This window comes from Schizophyllum commune (genome assembly GCF_000143185.2).
Source record: "Schizophyllum commune H4-8 unplaced genomic scaffold SCHCOscaffold_1, whole genome shotgun sequence".
Taxonomy (NCBI): Eukaryota; Fungi; Basidiomycota; class Agaricomycetes; order Agaricales; family Schizophyllaceae; genus Schizophyllum; species Schizophyllum commune.
The window spans coordinates 2,424,029-2,442,414 of record NW_026089538.1 but is presented as its reverse complement, the minus strand read 5'-3'; the positions used below and the strand labels follow the sequence as shown (position 1 = coordinate 2,442,414).

The 18,386-nt window shown below is 57.6% G+C and overlaps 9 protein-coding genes across 9 annotated transcripts; 5 read left to right on the top strand and 4 right to left on the bottom strand.

The window, feature by feature from the left end:
* Positions 1-13: 13 nt before the first annotated feature.
* Positions 14-2,866, bottom strand: SCHCODRAFT_02562034 (uncharacterized protein). The gene is made up of 6 exons (XM_050343769.1): positions 2,820-2,866; positions 2,666-2,772; positions 2,296-2,602; positions 1,983-2,239; positions 996-1,932; positions 14-944 (listed from the first exon to the last, which is right to left on the bottom strand). The coding sequence occupies exons 1-6, from the start codon at positions 2,843-2,845 to the stop codon at positions 257-259; spliced, it is 2,322 nt and encodes a 773-aa protein (XP_050202941.1). The 5' UTR covers positions 2,846-2,866; the 3' UTR covers positions 14-256.
* Positions 2,867-3,018: 152 nt separating this feature from the next.
* SCHCODRAFT_02606780 (uncharacterized protein) lies at positions 3,019-4,414 on the bottom strand. The gene is made up of 4 exons (XM_003035854.2): positions 4,155-4,414; positions 3,747-4,103; positions 3,498-3,696; positions 3,019-3,445 (listed from the first exon to the last, which is right to left on the bottom strand). The coding sequence occupies exons 1-4, from the start codon at positions 4,325-4,327 to the stop codon at positions 3,122-3,124; spliced, it is 1,053 nt and encodes a 350-aa protein (XP_003035900.1). The 5' UTR covers positions 4,328-4,414; the 3' UTR covers positions 3,019-3,121.
* A 134-nt stretch (positions 4,415-4,548) lies between these two features.
* Positions 4,549-6,674, top strand: SCHCODRAFT_02606778 (uncharacterized protein). Its single transcript, XM_003035033.2, has 7 exons — positions 4,549-4,970; positions 5,026-5,097; positions 5,147-5,209; positions 5,267-5,366; positions 5,418-6,087; positions 6,138-6,561; positions 6,616-6,674. The coding sequence occupies exons 1-6, from the start codon at positions 4,957-4,959 to the stop codon at positions 6,425-6,427; spliced, it is 1,209 nt and encodes a 402-aa protein (XP_003035079.1). The 5' UTR covers positions 4,549-4,956; the 3' UTR covers positions 6,428-6,561; positions 6,616-6,674.
* On the bottom strand, positions 6,544-7,220 carry SCHCODRAFT_02695293 (uncharacterized protein; the record flags this gene model as incomplete). Its single annotated transcript, XM_003035855.1, has 6 exons — positions 6,544-6,558; positions 6,613-6,677; positions 6,726-6,807; positions 6,858-6,895; positions 6,948-6,995; positions 7,046-7,220. The coding sequence occupies 6 exons, from the start codon at positions 7,218-7,220 to the stop codon at positions 6,544-6,546; spliced, it is 423 nt and encodes a 140-aa protein (XP_003035901.1).
* Positions 7,221-7,542: 322 nt separating this feature from the next.
* Positions 7,543-10,871, top strand: SCHCODRAFT_02606766 (glycoside hydrolase family 3 protein). Its single transcript, XM_050344231.1, has 13 exons — positions 7,543-7,762; positions 7,812-7,862; positions 7,908-8,088; positions 8,141-8,194; positions 8,247-8,343; positions 8,395-8,442; positions 8,495-8,596; positions 8,647-9,128; positions 9,187-9,441; positions 9,492-9,718; positions 9,775-9,993; positions 10,049-10,323; positions 10,383-10,871. Exons 1-13 carry the CDS (start codon positions 7,601-7,603, stop codon positions 10,774-10,776), a joined length of 2,547 nt encoding a protein of 848 aa, XP_050202940.1. The 5' UTR covers positions 7,543-7,600; the 3' UTR covers positions 10,777-10,871.
* A 98-nt stretch (positions 10,872-10,969) lies between these two features.
* SCHCODRAFT_02525414 (DUF572-domain-containing protein) lies at positions 10,970-13,551 on the top strand. Its single transcript, XM_003035035.2, has 8 exons — positions 10,970-11,013; positions 11,066-11,288; positions 11,341-11,935; positions 12,107-12,214; positions 12,264-12,348; positions 12,638-12,853; positions 12,931-13,004; positions 13,067-13,551. The coding sequence occupies exons 1-8, from the start codon at positions 10,998-11,000 to the stop codon at positions 13,142-13,144; spliced, it is 1,395 nt and encodes a 464-aa protein (XP_003035081.1). The 5' UTR covers positions 10,970-10,997; the 3' UTR covers positions 13,145-13,551.
* On the top strand, positions 13,082-13,696 carry SCHCODRAFT_02606763 (uncharacterized protein; the record flags this gene model as incomplete). Its single annotated transcript, XM_050344230.1, is given in 4 exon segments — positions 13,082-13,207; positions 13,221-13,551; positions 13,602-13,607; positions 13,667-13,696. A coding segment is annotated over 1 exon segment (237 nt), but the record flags the coding sequence as incomplete, so codon positions are not given.
* On the bottom strand, positions 13,584-14,114 carry SCHCODRAFT_01086388 (Gar1-domain-containing protein; the record flags this gene model as incomplete). Its single annotated transcript, XM_003035856.2, has 2 exons — positions 13,584-13,945; positions 14,006-14,114. 2 exons carry the CDS (start codon positions 14,112-14,114, stop codon positions 13,584-13,586), a joined length of 471 nt encoding a protein of 156 aa, XP_003035902.2.
* Positions 14,115-14,314: 200 nt separating this feature from the next.
* SCHCODRAFT_02695288 (AAA-domain-containing protein) lies at positions 14,315-18,192 on the top strand (the record flags this gene model as incomplete). The annotated part of the gene is made up of 13 exons (XM_050346875.1): positions 14,315-14,491; positions 14,568-15,203; positions 15,254-15,324; positions 15,384-15,704; positions 15,765-15,985; positions 16,040-16,269; positions 16,344-16,500; positions 16,552-16,709; positions 16,767-16,945; positions 16,995-17,233; positions 17,282-17,657; positions 17,704-17,927; positions 17,978-18,192. The coding sequence occupies 13 exons, from the start codon at positions 14,315-14,317 to the stop codon at positions 18,190-18,192; spliced, it is 3,204 nt and encodes a 1,067-aa protein (XP_050202938.1).
* Positions 18,193-18,386: the final 194 nt, after the last annotated feature.

Here is an 18,386-nt window from a genome sequence, read left to right as displayed (position 1 = left end):
GGGCAATCCACACGTGGCCAACCGGGACTGAAGAGATTTGTTACTTCGGTCCGAGATCTATTGCAAGATAAAGATGTCAAGAGCAAGGACAGATATTCTAGGTAGCAAGACAGCAAGCGAGCGACGACTATTGGACGGTACGTGGAACATATAATTACGTGACTAGTAGTGACGGTGAGTACCGGTAGTGAAGAACGAAAAGTGGCACGAAACGATCAGCGGCTCCATTTTCGTAGAGATAGACTATTCGTAGAAGTTAGTCGACATCCTCCATTCCAGACACGCAATGATGTGCGGGAGGCGTAGGCGGAGATGGGCTAGCAGCAGACATCAAAGGGATGGAGAAGGTGAATGGACCAAACAAAGACAGGGCGGTCGGCGGCCCATCATCATCGGCTTCGGGAGACCAAGCGGCCATTGGTTGAGATGAGGGCCCGGCGGAGGACGACGAAGGGCCGGCGGATTGTGACGACGATCCGGCGAAATACGATGACGGGCCGGCGAACGATGACGATGCAGGTTCAGCAGAGGAGCTCGCGCTGGGCAGGTTCGAGTTACTGCCCACCACATGGCCGATGGGGACGGGTTCCAGCGGCGGCATGTCGTCGTCGTCATCTTCGACGAGGTGTGTAGAGCGGCCTCCTGCGAGCGAAGACGGACCCGCGGTAGTCGAAGACGACCTCGAGGTATGCGGAGACGAAATCATGCCTTGGGCAAAAAGATCTCCTGGATGCAAAGACGGCCCCGGGGAAGGCGTGGGCTGGCTGCTGGGGCCGCCTGCACGTGTGGGAGGACCGGTCGCGAACGCAGATGTGGCCTTGGCCGCGTCGGCCTTCTTGCGCTTTTCCTGCCGGAGGTTGATGCGCTTGCGCTGCATCTTGCAAAAGGTCGAGAGTTGCTCGAGTGCGTCACAGACGTGGGCTTTGGATGGGCGGTCCATGATGCTGCAGAACGGGGTCAGTTGAGTAGTCAATGACAAGAGAAGTCATACGCACTGGTTGATCATCTCATCGACAACGTCTGTAGCGCGGAAGAACGGCATGATGTCCACGATCTTAGTGTACAGACGCAATAGCAGAGTCTGACCGCCCTTCGTCGACGACGCTAGCGTCTGCCAGCCATCGAACCGCTCCTTCAGGCGCGGACGCAGCTCCTCGTCCTCCGTCGGGTCGAGCTCCACAAAGTCCATCGTGTCCAAATTCGTCGCCTCGTCCGGGCCGGGGCCGAAAGGCAGCCCCATGAGCAACGCGGCAAGCGCGACGGGATGCGGGGTGCCGCTGGGCCCGGTGACGCCGGAGACCCAGCGCTCGACGCGATCCTTGCGCGTTTGCGAGCCCGTGCGGAGCTTGAGGATGGCGGTGAGCTCTTCGCGCTGCACGCGGTCGTCGGCGCGGATGAAGGTGCTGAGCACGGCCGCGCGCACGGCGTTCATGGTGTCGGTCAGCTCGTCTTCGATGATCTTGAGCGCGCGTGGGACGTGTGAGGGGTGGCGGGTGAGCGCGGTTACGGCGCCCTGCAGGTGGGGGAAGTCGCGCGTGCGGAGGAGGAACCCATAGTCGTCCAGGAGATCAACGATATTGTCAGGGTCATCGATGTCGGAGTAGATGTTGAGCGCGGCGACGAGAGTGTCGGGAGAAGAGCCTGCCACTTCGTCGAGGATAAGGAGCAGATCGTCCTCGGTGTTGTCAGGGTCGTCGCTGAGGGCGATGATAGCGTGGAAAAGCTCGTCGGAGGGTGCGACGCGGAATTTCTGCATGTAATACGTCTCGACGGCTTCTCGAAGTGCGAAGCGCTGCTGATCGACCTTGTCGGACCAGTGGGGGGCGTGGAGGGCACAGCGGCATTCGCTTTCCTCATATTTCTCGTCGTCTAAGCAGGATTCTGCGAAGAGATCACTGCCAAATCCAATGTCGTCGATGTCGGTGGAGCGAGCTGTAAGACTGTTAAGTTCGTATCGACGGGGATGGTGTGTAGCAACGCACGAGTCTGTCCGCCGAGCAAGATACGTTCCAGTGCAGTCCATCCCATCTTCTCCTCGATCTCGGCGAGCATCTCGGGCACCATCTTCTGCGCTTGCTTCTTGCTGACCGCAAACATGGAGACAAAGAGCTCCCTCCAGACCCACAGGATGGCATTGTCGACGCTCAGGAGGCCCATGACGTTGAACACCTTGACCGTCTTGCCGTTCGAGCGCTTGATAGGGATAGTGATGGGCAGATTGAGTACCGCGCACTTGCACCTGGGTAGCCTGCAGATCAGCTCGACGGTACGCCGCCACTCGAGGACGCCACGCACCCCGATGCCACCGGCGTGTCGAGGATCTCGGACACCATCTCCGCGCACCACAGCAGGCAGGCGTGCGCGTGCGCGAAGCCGGCCTTGAACTCGTACACGGCGCGCCAGATGTCGGAGAGCCAGCCGACGATGGTGTCGACGGCCTCCTCGAGAAGCTCGTCGCGGTTGGAGCGCTCGCGGACGAAGGCGCGCTTGGAGTCGCGCGTGAGCTCGGCGAGGACGTTGGCCATCTCGCGCCGCTTGCCCTTGAGATCGAGGGTGGGCATGCCTGCGTAGCGCGTCTTCATGCGCGTGGCGGAGGAGAGGACTGAAGGCGGGTGGACCAAGCAGGGTCAAAGGGGGGCTGAGGGAAGCCGCTGGTAGTGCGCACCTTTCTTGGACTGCTCCTTGGGCGCACGGTCGAGCATGGAGAGGAGGTATTTCTCGATGAAGTGCTGGCGCGCCTCTGGGGGCACGCTCTCTAGGATTTCGTTCACTCTGGGCCATGTCTTAGCATAAGGTCCGCTGGAGTTTGACACTCGTACTTTGCGCTGGTCGTAGTCGGCGCCATGGTGGTTAAGAGGAAGTGACGAAGACGCGATCACATGTTGCGTTCCCATGAGTGATACACGACTGACGACACGCTCGGCCGACGGCGCCTGTTCGTCTCCACCATCACCAACGTGGGCATTACGAAAGTTCCACCGCAATGACTTGAAGGACGGACAACGCGTACAAGGTCAATCCACCAATAATCAACGCCTTTGTGGCAAGGTTCACGGCGAACACACAAATCGCGCAGGTCCAGACGATGCTCGTGAATGGGAAATCTACACAATGAATATACCTACTTCTTGTCCTTATCCTTGCCCTCCTCGCCCTGCATGCTCATCTCAATGGCCCGTGCGATCGCAGCCTCCTCGTCCTCATCCTCGTCCATCGCCGCGTCGTGCGTTTCAGGCGCATTTGGCTTCGCACCAGAGTCCATGTCGACGTCTTGCGACATTGCAAGGGCTTTCGCGAGCATGGCATCCTCTTCGTTGTCGGTGGGCGCTGCTGGTACTGTTGTGGAGGAGGATGCGCCGGCTTGAGGTTGTTCGCCTGCTGCTGAAGCTTTCGCGGCTTCTGCAGCTCGCCGTGCTTCCTCTTCTTGCATCGACATTCGCAAGGCCTGGGGGGGTATTGTTTAGTACACAATGAAGCCGTTATGCTTTGCCACATACCATGGCGAGTTCGGGGTCAATGCTGGGATCGACACCAAACTCAAAGTCTCCACCACCGGCTCCGGCATCACCTCCGCCCCCACCTCCAGACCCACCGAGCTCTTCTGGAATGCCAGCGCTGCGATCGGCGGAGAGGATGGGTGAGGATATGAGGGCGTCGGATAGTAGGTGTGCGCCAGGTGGTACAGTCACAAGATGTCTGCGAGTACACCTCAGTGATTGCTAGTCGCACTCGGAGAGATAACGCACGAGTTGTCCCCACTGCTGACGGCGTCCACGAATGAGCCAAGTACGGTCTTGCCCTCCGCATTCGGCTCCTCGATCCCATCGCCGAAGCAGACAACATCCACGGCGACGTTGTTCTTCTTCAGCTTCTTCGCGAGCTTGATCATGCCCTTCTCATCTGCGGCTGGGCCCTCGAGCGGTGAGCCGACGAAGACGATGATGCGCTGCCGGAGGTTCTTGTTCTCTCGGTGCTTGAGCGCGAGCTGGGCAATGGCGATGCCGGTCGGGATGTCAATGGCGCCGCCGATGTTACTTCTTGTCTTGTGTATTGCTTGCAGGATCTGGCCAAGATCCTTGGAGTGTGTGACGAGTACTTCCGGGCTGGTGGATTGTTAGATGGATGTACATTGCGCGAATCAAAGGCAGGCGCACCCCTTCCCCGCCATGCTCATCACGCCGACGGTGTTCTCGGGGTTGGAGTCGATCTTGGTCTGGAAGACGATGTTGACCGCGTCTGCCTGCGCGTCGAAGCGGGTGGGGGCGTAGTCGCCGTTCCGCATGAATTCAGAGTTATCGATGACCATCATCGTAGCTTCGAGCGGCATCTTGGAAGCTGGGGCGCGCGTTGGGCGCGGTGCAGAAAAGAAATTAGAGGTATACGAGGTGTAGGATGCCTTAGTCGCGACTTGCAGTAGACGCGCGTCTGACAGTGACGCGTCGCATGTCGCGTGTTTACCGGCGGCTTGATGGATTTGTGGCGTCGCCTGAAGATGCTGACTCACCTGTCTGTTCGGAGGCTGACAAGGACCTCGCTGCGCTGATTGCTGCTGATTTGTGCCAGCGATGATGTGAAGGACCCGCCGCTCGGCGCCTATCCTAAGAGGCCCCTTTTTCTCGGGCTTCTGGGAAGTGGGTCGCCCTGGGCTTTGCCTGGCATGTTCACTGCAGTTTCTCGAACCTACGTCTGTCTTTGTTACTCGGAAGAAGCAGACAAGCGGGCGTCAGTGGCTGGAGACGCGCGCCAAGGGCCGAAAACTTCAACTGTGCGGTTACCATAAAGGGCGGGGGGCATTCTGGGGTCGTCCCAAAAAGGAAGCGGATGGAATGTCGTGGATGGTCGTAGAAGGATCGGTGTAGGAGCCTCAAAAACGCGCCGGCAACATGGCGGACAAGCGCTCACACCTTTTGTTCCTCTCGATTCCTCATTGTTCACGACCCCAAGCCCTTCAGAACGATGGTGAAGGAAACGTGAGCGCTCCCCCCACCGCCTGCAGGGCGCAGCTGACGACCGACACGTCTACAGCAAATACTACGATCTTCTCGAGGTATCGCCCGACGCATCTGAGGCCGACTTGAAGAAGGCGTACCGCAAGAAGTACGGTGGATAGTGACCGACGTTGGATCGCCTCTGATCGCATTTCCAGAGCATTGCGATTGCACCCAGACAAGGGCGGAGACCCCGAGCTCTTCAAGGAGGTTACCCATGCGTGAGTGATCATTGGCCACCAATTACAAAGGTGTGTATGCTAATTGCCGTGCCATAGATACCAAGTACTATCCGACCCCGACAAGCGGTCGATGTACGATGCGCGCGGTGAGGCGGGCCTGAACGACGCTGGCGGCATGGGAGGTATGGACGCACAGGTGCGTAACGCGCGTCTAGCACGCGATCCCACTGTTGACGAACGACCATAGGATCTGTTCAGCCAACTCTTCGGTGGCGGCGGTGGCTTTGGCGGTGGCTTCTTCGGTGGCGGCGGCTCGCGCTCACAAGGCCCGCGCCGGACAAAGGACCTCGTACACCGCGTGCACGTCAGCCTCGAGGAACTCTACCGCGGCAAGACCACGAAGCTCGCGCTCACCCGCAGCGTCATCTGCAGCAAGTGCAAGGGCAAAGGCGGCAAGGAGGGCGCCGTACAACAATGCACGACCTGCCGCGGCCGCGGTATCAAGGTCACCATGCGCCAGATGGGCCCGATGATCCAGCAAATCCAGTCCCCGTGCGACGACTGTGGCGGCGCAGGCGAAAACATCAACCCGAAGGACCGTTGCTCGCAATGCAAGGGCAAGAAGGTCGTACCGGACAAGAAGATGCTCGAGGTGCACATCGACAAGGGCATGAAGGGCGGCGACACGATCACCTTCCGTGGCGAGAGCGATCAATCGCCGACAGCAGAACCCGGAGACGTCATCATCGTTGTCGAGGAGAAGCCGCACGAGCGCTTCAAGCGCCAGGACGACGATCTCATCTACGAGCACGAGCTCGACCTCTTGTCAGCACTTGCCGGCGGTCAGTTCATCATCCGGCACCTCGATGATCGGGCATTGGTGGTCAAGCTGGAACCTGGCGAGGTGATCAAGAACGGTACGTCCTGGGTGACTTCTTCTGCGGTGCCACATACTGAACGTTCTCAGACGACTTGAAGGTTATCCCGGGCCAGGGCATGCCCCAACGGCGCGTGCACGAGCCTGGAGACCTCTTCGTCAAGTTCACCGTCCGCTTCCCCGACCACATCGACGTCGACAAGATCCACTTCCTCGAGCAGGCCTTGCCGCCGCGCGACCCGATACCCAAGCTGGACAAGAACATCCACCTGGAGGAGGTCGAGCTCAGCACGCCTGACGCACGGCGATCGCACATGCGCGATCCGGATGCGATGGACGAGGACGAGGGCGAGCCCCGCGTGCAGTGCGCCAACCAGTAGTCTGTGCCACTTTTGCTATCGATCCATTGCTTTGGACTTGCTCGGTCTTGTGTAGTGTATAGAGGAGTTGTTAGTACATTGTCGTGCATGCAAACGTCCTAATATTATTTGTACAATCAGTCCCACTTTGTCTGGTGTGTGTTAGCGATGGGTTGTGGAGGTTTGAGGCAACGAAATGGGCTAACCTCCGGATGCTTCTTGTATTCTTCGTACAACTCGCGGTTAAAGAAGCTGACCTCCGTCTCGTTCTCTGTAAGGGTATCGGTATATTACGAGCACGGTAGGAGAAATTGCATACCGAAGCCAAGATCTGCGAGGATCGCACTGTCGTCGGACAAGATCCATTCATCATGGTCGAGGTTGATGATGAGATTCGACGTCTATAATACATGTATTGAGCCGACGGTCTTCTATACAATGTCCCTTATACCTTCGATCCATGGGCCTTGGTATATAGCTTCAGAGTGTCTTCATCATGGATCAGCGTCGGGGTATTGTAAAATACTGAATAGGTACCGACCATAATGGACATTCCGGTAGGGCTTCCATCCGGGCTGCGACATAACAGCTAAACGACGTCGACATACGAGCACGGTCAGTGACGTGAGGGTGAGCTACCTTCTCTCGCAATCTCCTTCAGACGGCCGACGGTGGTCGTCTCGAGGTTCACATTGTGCAGGACGAGAGACTTCTCGGTCCGGTACTCAAAGGATTTGATTACTCGGACAGTAAGGGTAGCCGAGGTCTTTGGTGCGATGGTGTTCGTGAGTGGCTCTTCTTCTGTTGTAGCCATTGTGGAAAAGGTGAGATGGTTGTGAGTGGGTGGCGAAGGGAGGAGGGGAGGCTGAGGCGTGGGATCTTTTGGTTCGATGGCGCGGGACTTGCCGGTCTAGTCGAACTTGGACAGTTCCACCAACTTCCACCGCCCTCCGACCATCTTCCGACCCAGTCTGGGCGTGAAACGCCACCTTCTGCTTGTTCCTAACCACCATCTCGTGCTTTTGAGCTCAGCAGACCAAATGCAACCTACCTGTGACCTCCGACCAGAGCGCGCCGGCCTGAGCTTTGAACGTCGGTTTTGGACATCACTTCTTATCTTTCCGGGTACCCGAGGTTTACCCGGGCCATAAAGGCGACTGAAAGCCGTCGAGGGCGTCCTGTTGACCTGCGACGATGCCCGTCTCTCGCTCTTTCCTCGATGCGTCGATTTCTGACCTGGTGAAGAAACTGAGGGTCGATGAGAAAGTCTCGCTGCTTGCTGGGCCGAACTGGTGGAATACGTCTGCTGTCGAGCGTCTGGAGATCCCTGCCATCCGTATGAGCGATGGTCCTAATGTGATCCCTCTGGGTTTGCTTTCGTACCTCTAGCTGAACTCGACTTCAGGGCGTCCGCGGTTCGTCGCATTTCCTGGCTACTCCTGCCCAATGTCTACCTGTACGTCTCGTGTTCCACCTGCGCACATCTCTATAATCTCCGTAGTGCGCGACGGCCCTTGCAGCCACCTTTGACCCGGACCTCGTTCACGAGGTTGGCGAGTTTCTGGCGGAAGAAGCGAAGATCAAGTCCTCTGTAGTCCTCCTTGCGCCGACGTGCAACATCCAGCGCAACCCCCTTGGCGGACGTTCGTTCGAGTCTTTTTCGGAGGATCCACATCTGTCGGGTTCGTGATAGCGAGCTTCGCCTTGGAATTGACCTAATACTGCGACCCTCAGGAACGCTAGCTGCTGCGTATGTGAATGGGCTTCAATCCAAAGGCGTCGCTGCAAGTGAGTGTGTTGACCCATTAGATGTCATACGAGGCTGACTTGAGCACATTAGCCATCAAGCACTTCGTTGGCAATGACCAAGAGGACGAGCGCACTGCGGCTGAGTCTGTGATGAGCAATCGTGCTCTGCGGGAGATCTACCTTTACCCGTAAGCGCCTGACAATTCGCTCGTCAATCGTGACAACTAAACATTATGTAGCTTCATGCTGGCCCAAATTCATGCTAAGCCATGGGCGTACATGACATCGTGAGTAATGCCCTCTCGGTACCTACAAAACACCCCATACTATATTTTCCAGCTATGGGCGCATCAATGGAGTGCATTGCTCGGAAAGTCGCGAGTTACTGCAAGGTATTCTACGCGACGACTGGGGGTTCGACGGCATCGTCATGAGTGACTGGTCCGTGTGTTTCCTATCCTCTGATCACAGACAACCTCAACCTTCTCCAGGTACGGTACATACGGAACCGACCAACCCCTCAACGCCGGCCTCGAGCTCGAGATGCCTGGTCCTCCCCGCTGGCGCACGCTCCTACTCATGCTGCACACTATGTCCTGCCAGAAGCTGCTGGCCTCTACACTCGACGAGCGCGTTACAAACATGCTCACCTTCATCCAGCGGCAGGCGAAGCGGAACCCAGAGATTGTGTACGGGGACGGCAATGAGGGGACGCGGGACACGCCCGAGATGCACGCGTTCGGGCGACGGGTGGCGGGTGAAAGCATCGTGCTGTTGAAGAATGAGGGCGGGGTGCTGCCGTTGACGAACAAGGTGAAGAAGATCGCGATGGTGGGCCCGAATGTGCATGGGAGGGTGATTTCGGGGGGCGGGTCGGCGGCGTTGGCGCCGAGTTATGTGGTGACGCCATATGAGGGCCTGAAGGCGGCGCTTGGGGATGGGTACGAGATTTCGTATCATGTTGGGTGTTATGGTGAGTTTGCGCTCACACCGTCGTGGAAAAAATCAGACTGAACTTATGCATTTGCTAGCGCACAAATATCTGCCGACCCTGGAGGACAAGCTGAAGACGCCTGAGGGCGAGCCGGGTTGGAAGGCTACGTTCTACAAGCACGACGAGAACGGCAATCCGACGGAGCCACTGGCGACCTACATTCTCAAGGACACTCGTCTGAAGTTGAATGACTTTATCCTGCCGGGCATCACGCCGACGTGGACGATTAAGGTCGAAGGCGACCTTACTGTGCCGCGCTCGGGGCCTTTCGAGCTTGGGCTGACTGTCGCTGGTATAAACCTCGCTTTTTCTTCGTTCGCTCCTTGCTGACTTCATGCCAAGGACGCGCGAAGCTCTGGATCGACGGCAAGCTGACGATCGACAACTGGACGAAGCAGACGCCAGGAGATTTCTTCTATGGACAGGGAACCATTGAAGAAAAGGCCGTCGTTGACTTGGAAGCTGGCAAGCCTGTGCGCCTCAATATCGAGTACACGAACACGCCTCCGCCCGACCAGGATTCAAATGACGAGAGGAGGAATGCTCAGCCGGCGTTGATGAGGGGAGTGGTGAGTCGTAGCCACAGGGGTCTGCGAAACCGCCTGTGAACGTTGATGGCCGACAGAGACTGGGCGGTGCGGAGAAGATTGACCCTGACAAGGCTATCGAGGACGCCGCTGCCCTGGCAAAGGAGTCGGATGTGGTGATCTTCGTGGGCGGACTGACGCCAGAATGGGAGAGCGAGGGCTTCGATAGGCCCACGTTGTCGATGCCTGGCCGCCAAGACGAGACGATTGCGAGGTTGGCAGAGGCAAACCCGAAGACGATTGTTTGCATCCAGGCGGTAAGTCTGCTCTTCTAGTGTGCCGCAGAAGAACTCATTGACAACATCACCGCAGGGCTCCGCCGTCTCTATGCCCTGGATTGACTCCGTCGCCGGCGTCCTCCAGACCTGGTATCTGGGCAACGAAGTCGGGAACGCCATCGCGGACGTCCTGTCCGGCAAGATCAATCCAGCGGGCAAGCTCCCCATCACTCTTCCGGTGAAGAAGCAGGATATCCCGGCGTATCCGCACCTGGGAAGCGAGAGGGGGAAGATATACTACCGCGAGGACGTGTTTGTGGGATACAAGCATTATCAGACGCATGGGGTGAAGCCGCTGTTTCCGTTCGGGTGAGTGACAACCATGGGCGCGGAGAGGGGATGGTGCTGACGAGGGACTTTTCTTGCAGGTTCGGGCTGTCGTACACGACCTTCTCCTTGTCAGATCTGGACGTCAAGGTTGCGAACGGCCCGGCGGCTACGGTATCCGTCAAGGTCAAGAACGACGGACTCGTCGCGGGCTCTCAGGTCGTGCAGGTCTACGTCTCGTACCCTGACCTTGGCATTGCGCAGCCGGAATACCAACTGCGGGGCTTTGCGAAGGTGAAGGACATCAAACCAGGTGAGACGCAGGCTGTGCAGATCAGGCTGGATAAATACGCGGTGGCGCATTGGGATGAAAGAGAGGATGCGTGGGTGGTGACGCCAGGGAAATATGGAGTACATGTTGGGTTTAGCTCGGAGGATTTGTTATCGCAGACGGAAGTGGAGGTGAAGGAGAGGTTGAAATGGCGGGGTCTGTAGATATATTTACTAGAAAGGAAGTAGCCGAGAATGTACCCATTGTTCCTTGAATGTCGTGAATCAATCTCTTGAACAGCGCATTCACAGCGCGAGACGATAACGAAGTGAGAGCCGCGGTCAAGAAGTTGTGGGTCCAGAAAAGGCGTGCCACGTGCACGACGTCTAATGATCGCCTCGGTCCGTCTTACCGACCAGCGCTCCCTTGACCGCCAACCGCCACCATGTCCGAGCGCAAAGGTGCGTGCAGTGCTCCCCTTGTTCCTACACGCTCGACTTACGCCTCATTCAGTCCTGAACAAATACTTCCCGCCCGACTTCGACCCGGATCTTATTCCGCGGCGCAAGGGGACGAAGAACTCGCAGCAGGTCGTCCGTCTCATGGCCCCGTTTTCTATGCGCTGCAATACGTGCGGCGAGTATATCTACAAGGGAAAGAAGTTCAATGCGCGCAAGGAGACAGTGCAGGGGGAGGACTATTATGGGATTAAGATCTTTAGGTTCTACATCAAATGGTGCGTCCTGCTGCTCCCCCTCTGTGCGACCGGATTAGTAACGGGTGAACAGTACGCTGTGTTCGGCGGAGATCACGTTCAAGACAGACCCAAAGAACACGGACTATGCGGCGGAGCACGGCGCGTCGAGGAATTTCGAGCCCTGGCGTGAGGAGAAGGAGGTCGAGGAGGAGGATCGGCTGGCAAGACTGGAAGAGGAGGAGAACAACCCGATGAAGGCGCTCGAGAACCGCACGGTGGACTCGAAGCGGGAGATGGAGATCCTCGACGCGCTGCAGGACATCCGCGCGCGGAATGCGCGGAACGAGCGCATGGGGCAGTCGGTGGACTTGCTCGCGAAGATTGAGATGGAGGAGATCGAAGACGAGGAGGATCAGGAGCGCAAGCGGTTGGAGGAGGAGGACGAGAAGATTGTGCAGGAGGTGTTTGCGAAGGTGCGCGCGGGGCCGGGGCCGTCGGGGAGTGGGTCGAGCGCGGCGGGAGGGGCGGAGGAGCCGAAGGTGGTGACCGTGAAGCGCAAGGCGGCGGACGACGTCGAGCCGGACTTGCACAGTTTGCTCCCGGAGTCGGCGAAGACGCTGATCAAGACGTCGACGGCGGCGATGGGGGCGAAGAAGAAGACGAACAAGCTGGCGGGGATCAAGGTGGTGAAGAAGCAGCGGACATCAGCATAGGACAATAGCTATGTGATGTTTAGACGCTTTGATGTTGCTGTAATTTATGATCGCCTTTGTACTCTACTTTACTTGCCTTTTGCTATCATCACCATGGACTCTGGGGAACGCATCACGATCAGCACGGTGCATGAGTGGCGGCAGATCAAGGAGAACTTGAGAGCGGCGATGAGTAAGTGCTTCGAGGCGAGTGTGGCGGGGAGTCGCGCTACGAAGAAGGAGCAAGAGGCGGCACGGAAGGCGTTGGACAGTGTGCGTGTTCCGTGTTTCCCTGGAATATCTCGCTCAACGCGTTTTGCAGTATGTGGAGGGCATGATCACAGCGATGAAGGCGAATGTACGCGTCAATGGGCAGGAGATGGACACGGTGAATGAGGAGGATCTTGGTGCGTGTTTGATGCCTGTGCGCGCCACCACGTCCTCGACGCGTCGCTGCCGCTTCAACATTCCCGCTCCTTACAAAACGACGAGCCCTTAATTTCTCGACATGCCGTATTCTTTCAAGCTGCTGTTCCCCACCATTTTGACATAGACGCGTCTCTACGGGACGCGTCGCGACGTCAGTGCACGCGCCACCGCCCATCATTCCTGTTCCTCTCCTTTCCCCACCCATCCTGTATAGCCCTAACCGGACTGGTGCCTCTCGAGTGCACACTGACAAGTCAACCCATCTAGACACCGAACCCTTCGACGAGGCCCTCGACCGCAAGATCTGGTCCCTCAACGCGACAAACCTCGACTGGCACAAGCAGCTCGCGCACCAGAGCAAGACGCAGCCGCAAGAAATAGAGGAGAAGATGAGGGAGCTAGTGCAGGAGCGGCTGGCGGTGGACGCGGCGCCGGCGGGGAGAGTGGAGGAGGATGGGGAGATGGAGGTGGAGGATATGGCGGGTGAGTGCACGGTACATGGGTTGAAGGGAGGGAGTGAGGGGAGAGGGAAAGCAGAGGAGCTGATGGGTTTTACACAGATGCTGAAGCCATCTTCGAGCAGATCGAGGAGGTCTTTACGGAGACGTCTGCACTCAATCGGGAGGTTGTGCAGGTGCGTTCATTGCTTTCGTACAACATTCTATACACCGGGCTGATGCGACATCCCTACAACAGTCGCTGAGTACACAACAAGAACGCATCGCGCGCGAGGTGATGGTGGAAGCCGATATGCGGCAGGCGGGGAGGATGTGAGGTGCGCGCTGCGCGTGTATAGGGAGGATGCTGCTGGTGTACAGAAGAGTTCGCAAGTGTACAGGGAGTACAAGAGGGTGTGCGGGTGTACATGTGTGCTGCCGACGCGCACTGCTCGGCAACAGGGGAAGCGAAGACGGGACCGGGAACATTTTCCATCTCTGCAGACTATGACCCTCGGAATCCACCCCGACCGCGGGGTGCTCCGCGCCCGCCACCGCGCCCTCTTGATGCGCCTCCGCCCCAGCCACGGTCGCCGCCACCACCATATCCACCTCCACCACCGAAGCCGCCGCGACCACCGCCGCGGGGGCCTCCCCGGCCGCGCGATTGGAATCCTCCACCGCGGGGTGCACCACGTCCGCCGCCCCGGCCGCCTGGACCACCTCGTCCTGCACCGCGCTTTTCTGTGTGGTATTAGATGTGTGGATTGGAGGTGTCATGGATGTATACGCACTGACGCCTGGAGTGATCGCGAGAGAATTAGCATCCTTGTGGGTGAAGAAGGATAAGTGCACGTACCGCCTGCTGCTTTAGGTTTAGGAAGGAAGCGGTCGATGGGAAGCAGCTTGTCGCCGCCGATGTAGACCTTGTCCCCCTTCTTGAAGCTGCTGGCGACCATGCCCTCGCCCATCTTGACGGAGAAGTAGACCTCGTTTATGGGGCCGAGGATCTCGTCGACCTTGCCGATGACGGACTTGTTTTGGAGGTAGATGGGGGCGTTGAAGTAGGGGACCTTGTCCGGCATGAGGGATGAGCATAGCATCTCGTCTTCGACGGCGTGCAGGAAGGAGCCCATTTCTGTGAGCAATTGTTAGCTTAAGGTGCACGGTATGCACGATCGAGGAGAGGGGAACGCACCGAGTACTTGATCTGGGGGGCCAAAGTCGCGCTGTTGGAAGCCCCCGCGCCCTCCGCCGCGGAAGCCGCCGCCCCCTCGCCCGCCACCGCGTCCGCCTCTGAAGGACATGTTTTGATGATGGGGAAATATGGATTATTGGCGGAGTGGCGAAAAAAGCAATCGGGCTCGGAGGCTAAGCCGGCGTTGTGCCCTGTTTGGTATCGCCTTCCGATCAATCACAATCACGCGCGCCGGCAACTCGCGCCGACTGCCGAGTCCGGGGAAGCGCGCGCATCTTGAGCGCGTCCTGCTTCTTGCTTTCGTCCATCATGCTCGACGGGGAGAGTACTGGGATTGAGGCGCCCTTTGAGGTCGCTGCGGACAGCGTTGATGATGTGGTACTTGCTCCCGTCAACATCTGGTCTGCGCTCTGGCCTCAGGACGACAGCTCTTCGCGATTCGTGGTCGCAGCTCCTTCTCGACGCTCCCACTCTTCAAACAGCCTCGTATGTAGGGCACAATTAGATCAAGAAGTATGTGCACGACTCATCTTGATTAACTGCCACTGACTTTCTACTCCAGGCAGACCGAGTCCTCATACCTCCAGCGCACATCCATCTCTTCCGCGCCACCTCTCATGTCACTTTGACCTTAGGACAGCCAATTACCCTCAAGGAAGCCGTCATCTCCCCTCTATCTGAACACGCACATCTGGCAACCTCCTCCGATGCTTTCCTGGACTCCACCATCTTCAGCGAGAACATCATCCTGCGGCAAGGTTCTGTCCTGACCTTCCCGCATGCAGCGTTGGGGATGAACGGAAATGCATCTGAGTCCTCACCTACGCCTCTCCGCTATCGTGTAGAAATGATGGAGCCTGTACTCCAAGGACGCGCTGTCAAGGGGCAAACACGTCTAGTCGTTCTGCAGCCAGATGAGGCAGACTTGGATGAGCCGACGAATCACGGCGCAAACTTCGAAGACGAGGATGATGGTTTCGAGATCGACGAGGCTTTCTTGGGAAACACAATCTCGGCTTCACAAAGCTCTGCGTCTGCAGGTGTCAATGACGTTACCTTAAATTCGAACGGCTTTCTCCATCACAACTCGGTCTTTACTGCGGTACCTCTCGACGCGCCTGCCTCAGAAGATGATGATGTTACGATATACGTTCGCACTTCGGACCTCGGACGCGTTGGTGTCCTCAATGGCGACTGGGTATAGCTATATGATTCGCTGGACTTCGAAGGTACTTACGCATCTGACAGGGGATCACTCAGGCAGCCGGTGGGAAGCGGCTAGTCAAGATTACCAGTCATGAAGCGATGTCTCCGAACGGGTGCGTCTTTTCAATGGGCAAACACTGCTGGAATACGCTAACAAACCTTTGCATAGCAGTGAAGCCCACGCATCACCTGTTCTACTTCACAATGCCGGTGTACGGACCTCTGACTCTCAGCTAACTCTCCTTTCGTCGCCATTCGGTCCATCCCACCCACCCATCCCGACAGCGCGCTCGGTGACAATCTCGCGCGTGGGCTCCCCGATCTCCATCAACAAGCAGTACCAGTCGCAGTACCTTGGCAAGCTGAAGCAGTACTTCGAAGAACGCAAGCGGCTGGTGAAGAAGGGAGACATGATTGCGTTGGCGATCGATACGAACGCGGCGCGCACGCAACAGGACAGCGAGGAAGAGCTCGAGGGTGTCGCAGATGAGAGGTCGGTCCGCTCATCGTTGCATATGCGGATGTCGTATTTATGGCCAACTTCTGTATGTAGGATAGCGAACTCCGGCAATGCCATCGTATTCTTTGTGATCACGAACGTGGAGCACGATGCGGTGCCGGGCGCGGTGCAGTCGGGCGCAGGGGCGCAGGACGTATATGCGGCGGCAACGTATGGAGAGCTGGGCTGCTGGATTGACCCTGGAGTGACGAGGATGGTGCAGTCGGGGGTGGATCATGCGTATGTGCCGGCGGTGGAGGGCTATGTGTTGAGTGGTGAGTGGGTGTGGGTCTGGTGCTTCAGCATGGGTGTTCAACATTCGAATGCAGAGTCTGGTCAGCGCCCAGCCCTTCCGCGCTCCGTCGAGGGAGGGGATTCTCCGCTGACTTCGCCTGCAAGTCCTTATGGGCAGCTGCTCGACGTGGTCTCGGTCATACATTCGAGGCGGGCTGTCGACCTGGACCTGAACCTTTCGATCTTGCTGAAAGGCTCGAGAGGCTGCGGCAAGCAAACGACGGTCAGCTGGATTGCGCAGAGGATGGGTATGCATTTGATGGAGGTGAGTAGGCCTTACGATCGTTCTGTTGTATACACGGTAACATGAAGCACATTGCTGATATTATATTTTTCCAGGTCAATTGCTACGACCTCCTCGGTGACAACGACGCGCAGACGCAGGGGATAATGAGGGCCAGATTCGCGCAAGCGGCGGAGTGCTCGCCGTGCGTGCTGCTGCTGAGGCATGTGGATGCACTGGCGCAGAATGCGCAGGTGCAGGAGAGTGGGAAAGGTGCACGCGTGAAGGGTATTAACCTTGCTCAATGCTTATGAGAGTCTGCAGAGCCTGCCATCGTGAACGTCCTGCGCGAGTGCATGGCAGAGGCGCACCAGGCGTGGCGCGTGACGGAGTATCCGGTCGTGGTGGTAGGGACGACGAGCGAGGCCGGGCAGGTGCCAATGGGCGTGCTGTCTTGTTTCAAGCATGAGATTGCTTTTGAGGTAGAGTCGTCATTCCCTTGAAGCATCGACTATTCATCTGACAAAGTCATCGCTCAGGCTCCAGACGAAGCTACCCGCCTCGCTATGCTGGAGGTCCTAACCAGTGACCTCCCCATCTCTCCAGATGTGTCGATTGCCCATCTGGCACAGCAGACGGCTGCATTGGTAGCCGCAAATTTGGTGGATCTTGTTAGGCATGCGAAGGCTGCCGCTGTTGGTAGGACAATGGGGGCAACGTGAGTCTTTCTGCTTTGCAATGAACCCGTAGCCTGACATTTGCAACAGCGGAGCGGATGCTCCCAGCCTCATAGCTTCTGGCATTTCCTTGACGGCTCAGGACTTCGACCTTGCACTGAACAAAGTGCGTGCGTCGTACTCGACGAAGGTCGGCGCACCGAAGATCCCGAATGTGACATGGGACGACGTTGGGGGATTGGCGGATGTGAAGGCGGATATTTTGGACACCATCCAGCTTCCGCTGGACCACCCGGAGTTGTTTGCGAGTGGGATGAAGCAGCGGTCTGGTGTGACTTTTCCTATATTCATAGGGACATAAGGTTAACATATCTCAGGTATCCTCCTCTACGGCCCACCCGGCACAGGCAAAACACTCCTCGCCAAAGCCGTCGCCACCTCCTGCTCCCTCAACTTCTTCTCTGTCAAAGGCCCCGAGCTGCTCAACATGTACATCGGCGAGTCAGAGGCCAATGTCCGCCGCGTCTTCCAGCGCGCACGCGACGCGCGGCCGTGCGTGGTGTTCTTTGACGAGCTGGACTCCATTGCGCCGAAGAGGGGCAACCATGGCGACTCGGGCGGTGTGATGGATAGGATTGTGAGCCAGCTGTTGGCGGAGCTGGATGGGATGGCGGGTGGAGGGGCGGATGTGTTCGTGATTGGGGCGACGAATCGGCCTGATCTGTTGGATCCCGCTTTGTTGAGGCCTGGGAGGTGAGTGGTGGGTCGTTAGATAAGAGTGTTAGCTAACTGAGTGTAGGTTCGACCGGATGTTGTACCTTGGCGTGAGCGATACGCACGAGGCGCAGCTGCGTATACTGGAAGCCCTCACGCGCAAGTTCAAGCTGGACTCGACGCTAGATTTGCGTGCTATCGCAGAGAAGTGTCCATTCAACTACACGGGCGCGGACTTCTACGCTCTATGCTCGGATGCGATGCTCAATGCTATGTCGCGAAAAGCGGAAGAGTTAGAGGAAGTCATAGGTATGAAGCTTGCTGTCTATTTTATTGTAGTCGTCTTACCCCTGCTTCAGCATCGCTCAACCAGAAGGGACCGCTACCCGACCACCCCTACCCGCTGACGCCGCAGTACTACCTCGCGGAACTGGCTTCACCGAAGGAGATCGAAGTGCTCGTGCGCTCCGAGGACTTCGAGGTCGCCCTCAGGAACCTCGTTCCCAGTGTCAGCCAGGCCGAGATGGAACACTATCGCGAGGTCCAGAAACGATTCTCGCAAGTGGACTCATAGGTATCGCAAGGCTTCGTACCTCTACATAAGTAGTAGACCGTGTACCAAACAAAATCACTGACTACAACACGCAACAATACGCAAGCATTGACTACACGGTCTCGTACATTACCCGCAGGCTAGCAAAGCATCTACTTACAGCGTGCGGTTCGCTAAGCCAACGAGTCCTACATGTATGCTATACATTCTTGGTA

Coding starts and splice junctions, on each gene's coding strand:
- SCHCODRAFT_02525414 (XM_003035035.2), top strand. Junction 11,289..11,340: donor TTTAGGTTCTACATCAAATG/GTGCGTCCTGCT, acceptor ACGGGTGAACAG/TACGCTGTGTTCGGCGGAGA. Junction 13,005..13,066: donor TCAATCGGGAGGTTGTGCAG/GTGCGTTCATTG, acceptor TCCCTACAACAG/TCGCTGAGTACACAACAAGA.
- SCHCODRAFT_02606766 (XM_050344231.1), top strand. CDS start 7,601: ATGCCCGTCTCTCGCTCTTTCCTCGATGCGTCGATTTCTGACCTGGTG. Junction 9,129..9,186: donor GTATCATGTTGGGTGTTATG/GTGAGTTTGCGC, acceptor TGCATTTGCTAG/CGCACAAATATCTGCCGACC. Junction 9,442..9,491: donor GCTTGGGCTGACTGTCGCTG/GTATAAACCTCG, acceptor CTTCATGCCAAG/GACGCGCGAAGCTCTGGATC.
- SCHCODRAFT_02606778 (XM_003035033.2), top strand. Junction 5,098..5,146: donor AAGAAGGCGTACCGCAAGAA/GTACGGTGGATA, acceptor TCGCATTTCCAG/AGCATTGCGATTGCACCCAG. Junction 5,367..5,417: donor TGGGAGGTATGGACGCACAG/GTGCGTAACGCG, acceptor GAACGACCATAG/GATCTGTTCAGCCAACTCTT.
- SCHCODRAFT_02606780 (XM_003035854.2), bottom strand. CDS start 4,327: ATGCCGCTCGAAGCTACGATGATGGTCATCGATAACTCTGAATTCATG. Junction 4,104..4,154: donor ATGAGCATGGCGGGGAAGGG/GTGCGCCTGCCT, acceptor ACAATCCACCAG/CCCGGAAGTACTCGTCACAC. Junction 3,446..3,497: donor TTGACCCCGAACTCGCCATG/GTATGTGGCAAA, acceptor ATACCCCCCCAG/GCCTTGCGAATGTCGATGCA.
- SCHCODRAFT_02562034 (XM_050343769.1), bottom strand. CDS start 2,845: ATGGCGCCGACTACGACCAGCGCAAA. Junction 1,933..1,982: donor CTTGCTCGGCGGACAGACTC/GTGCGTTGCTAC, acceptor ACAGTCTTACAG/CTCGCTCCACCGACATCGAC. Junction 945..995: donor GTCGATGAGATGATCAACCA/GTGCGTATGACT, acceptor CCCGTTCTGCAG/CATCATGGACCGCCCATCCA.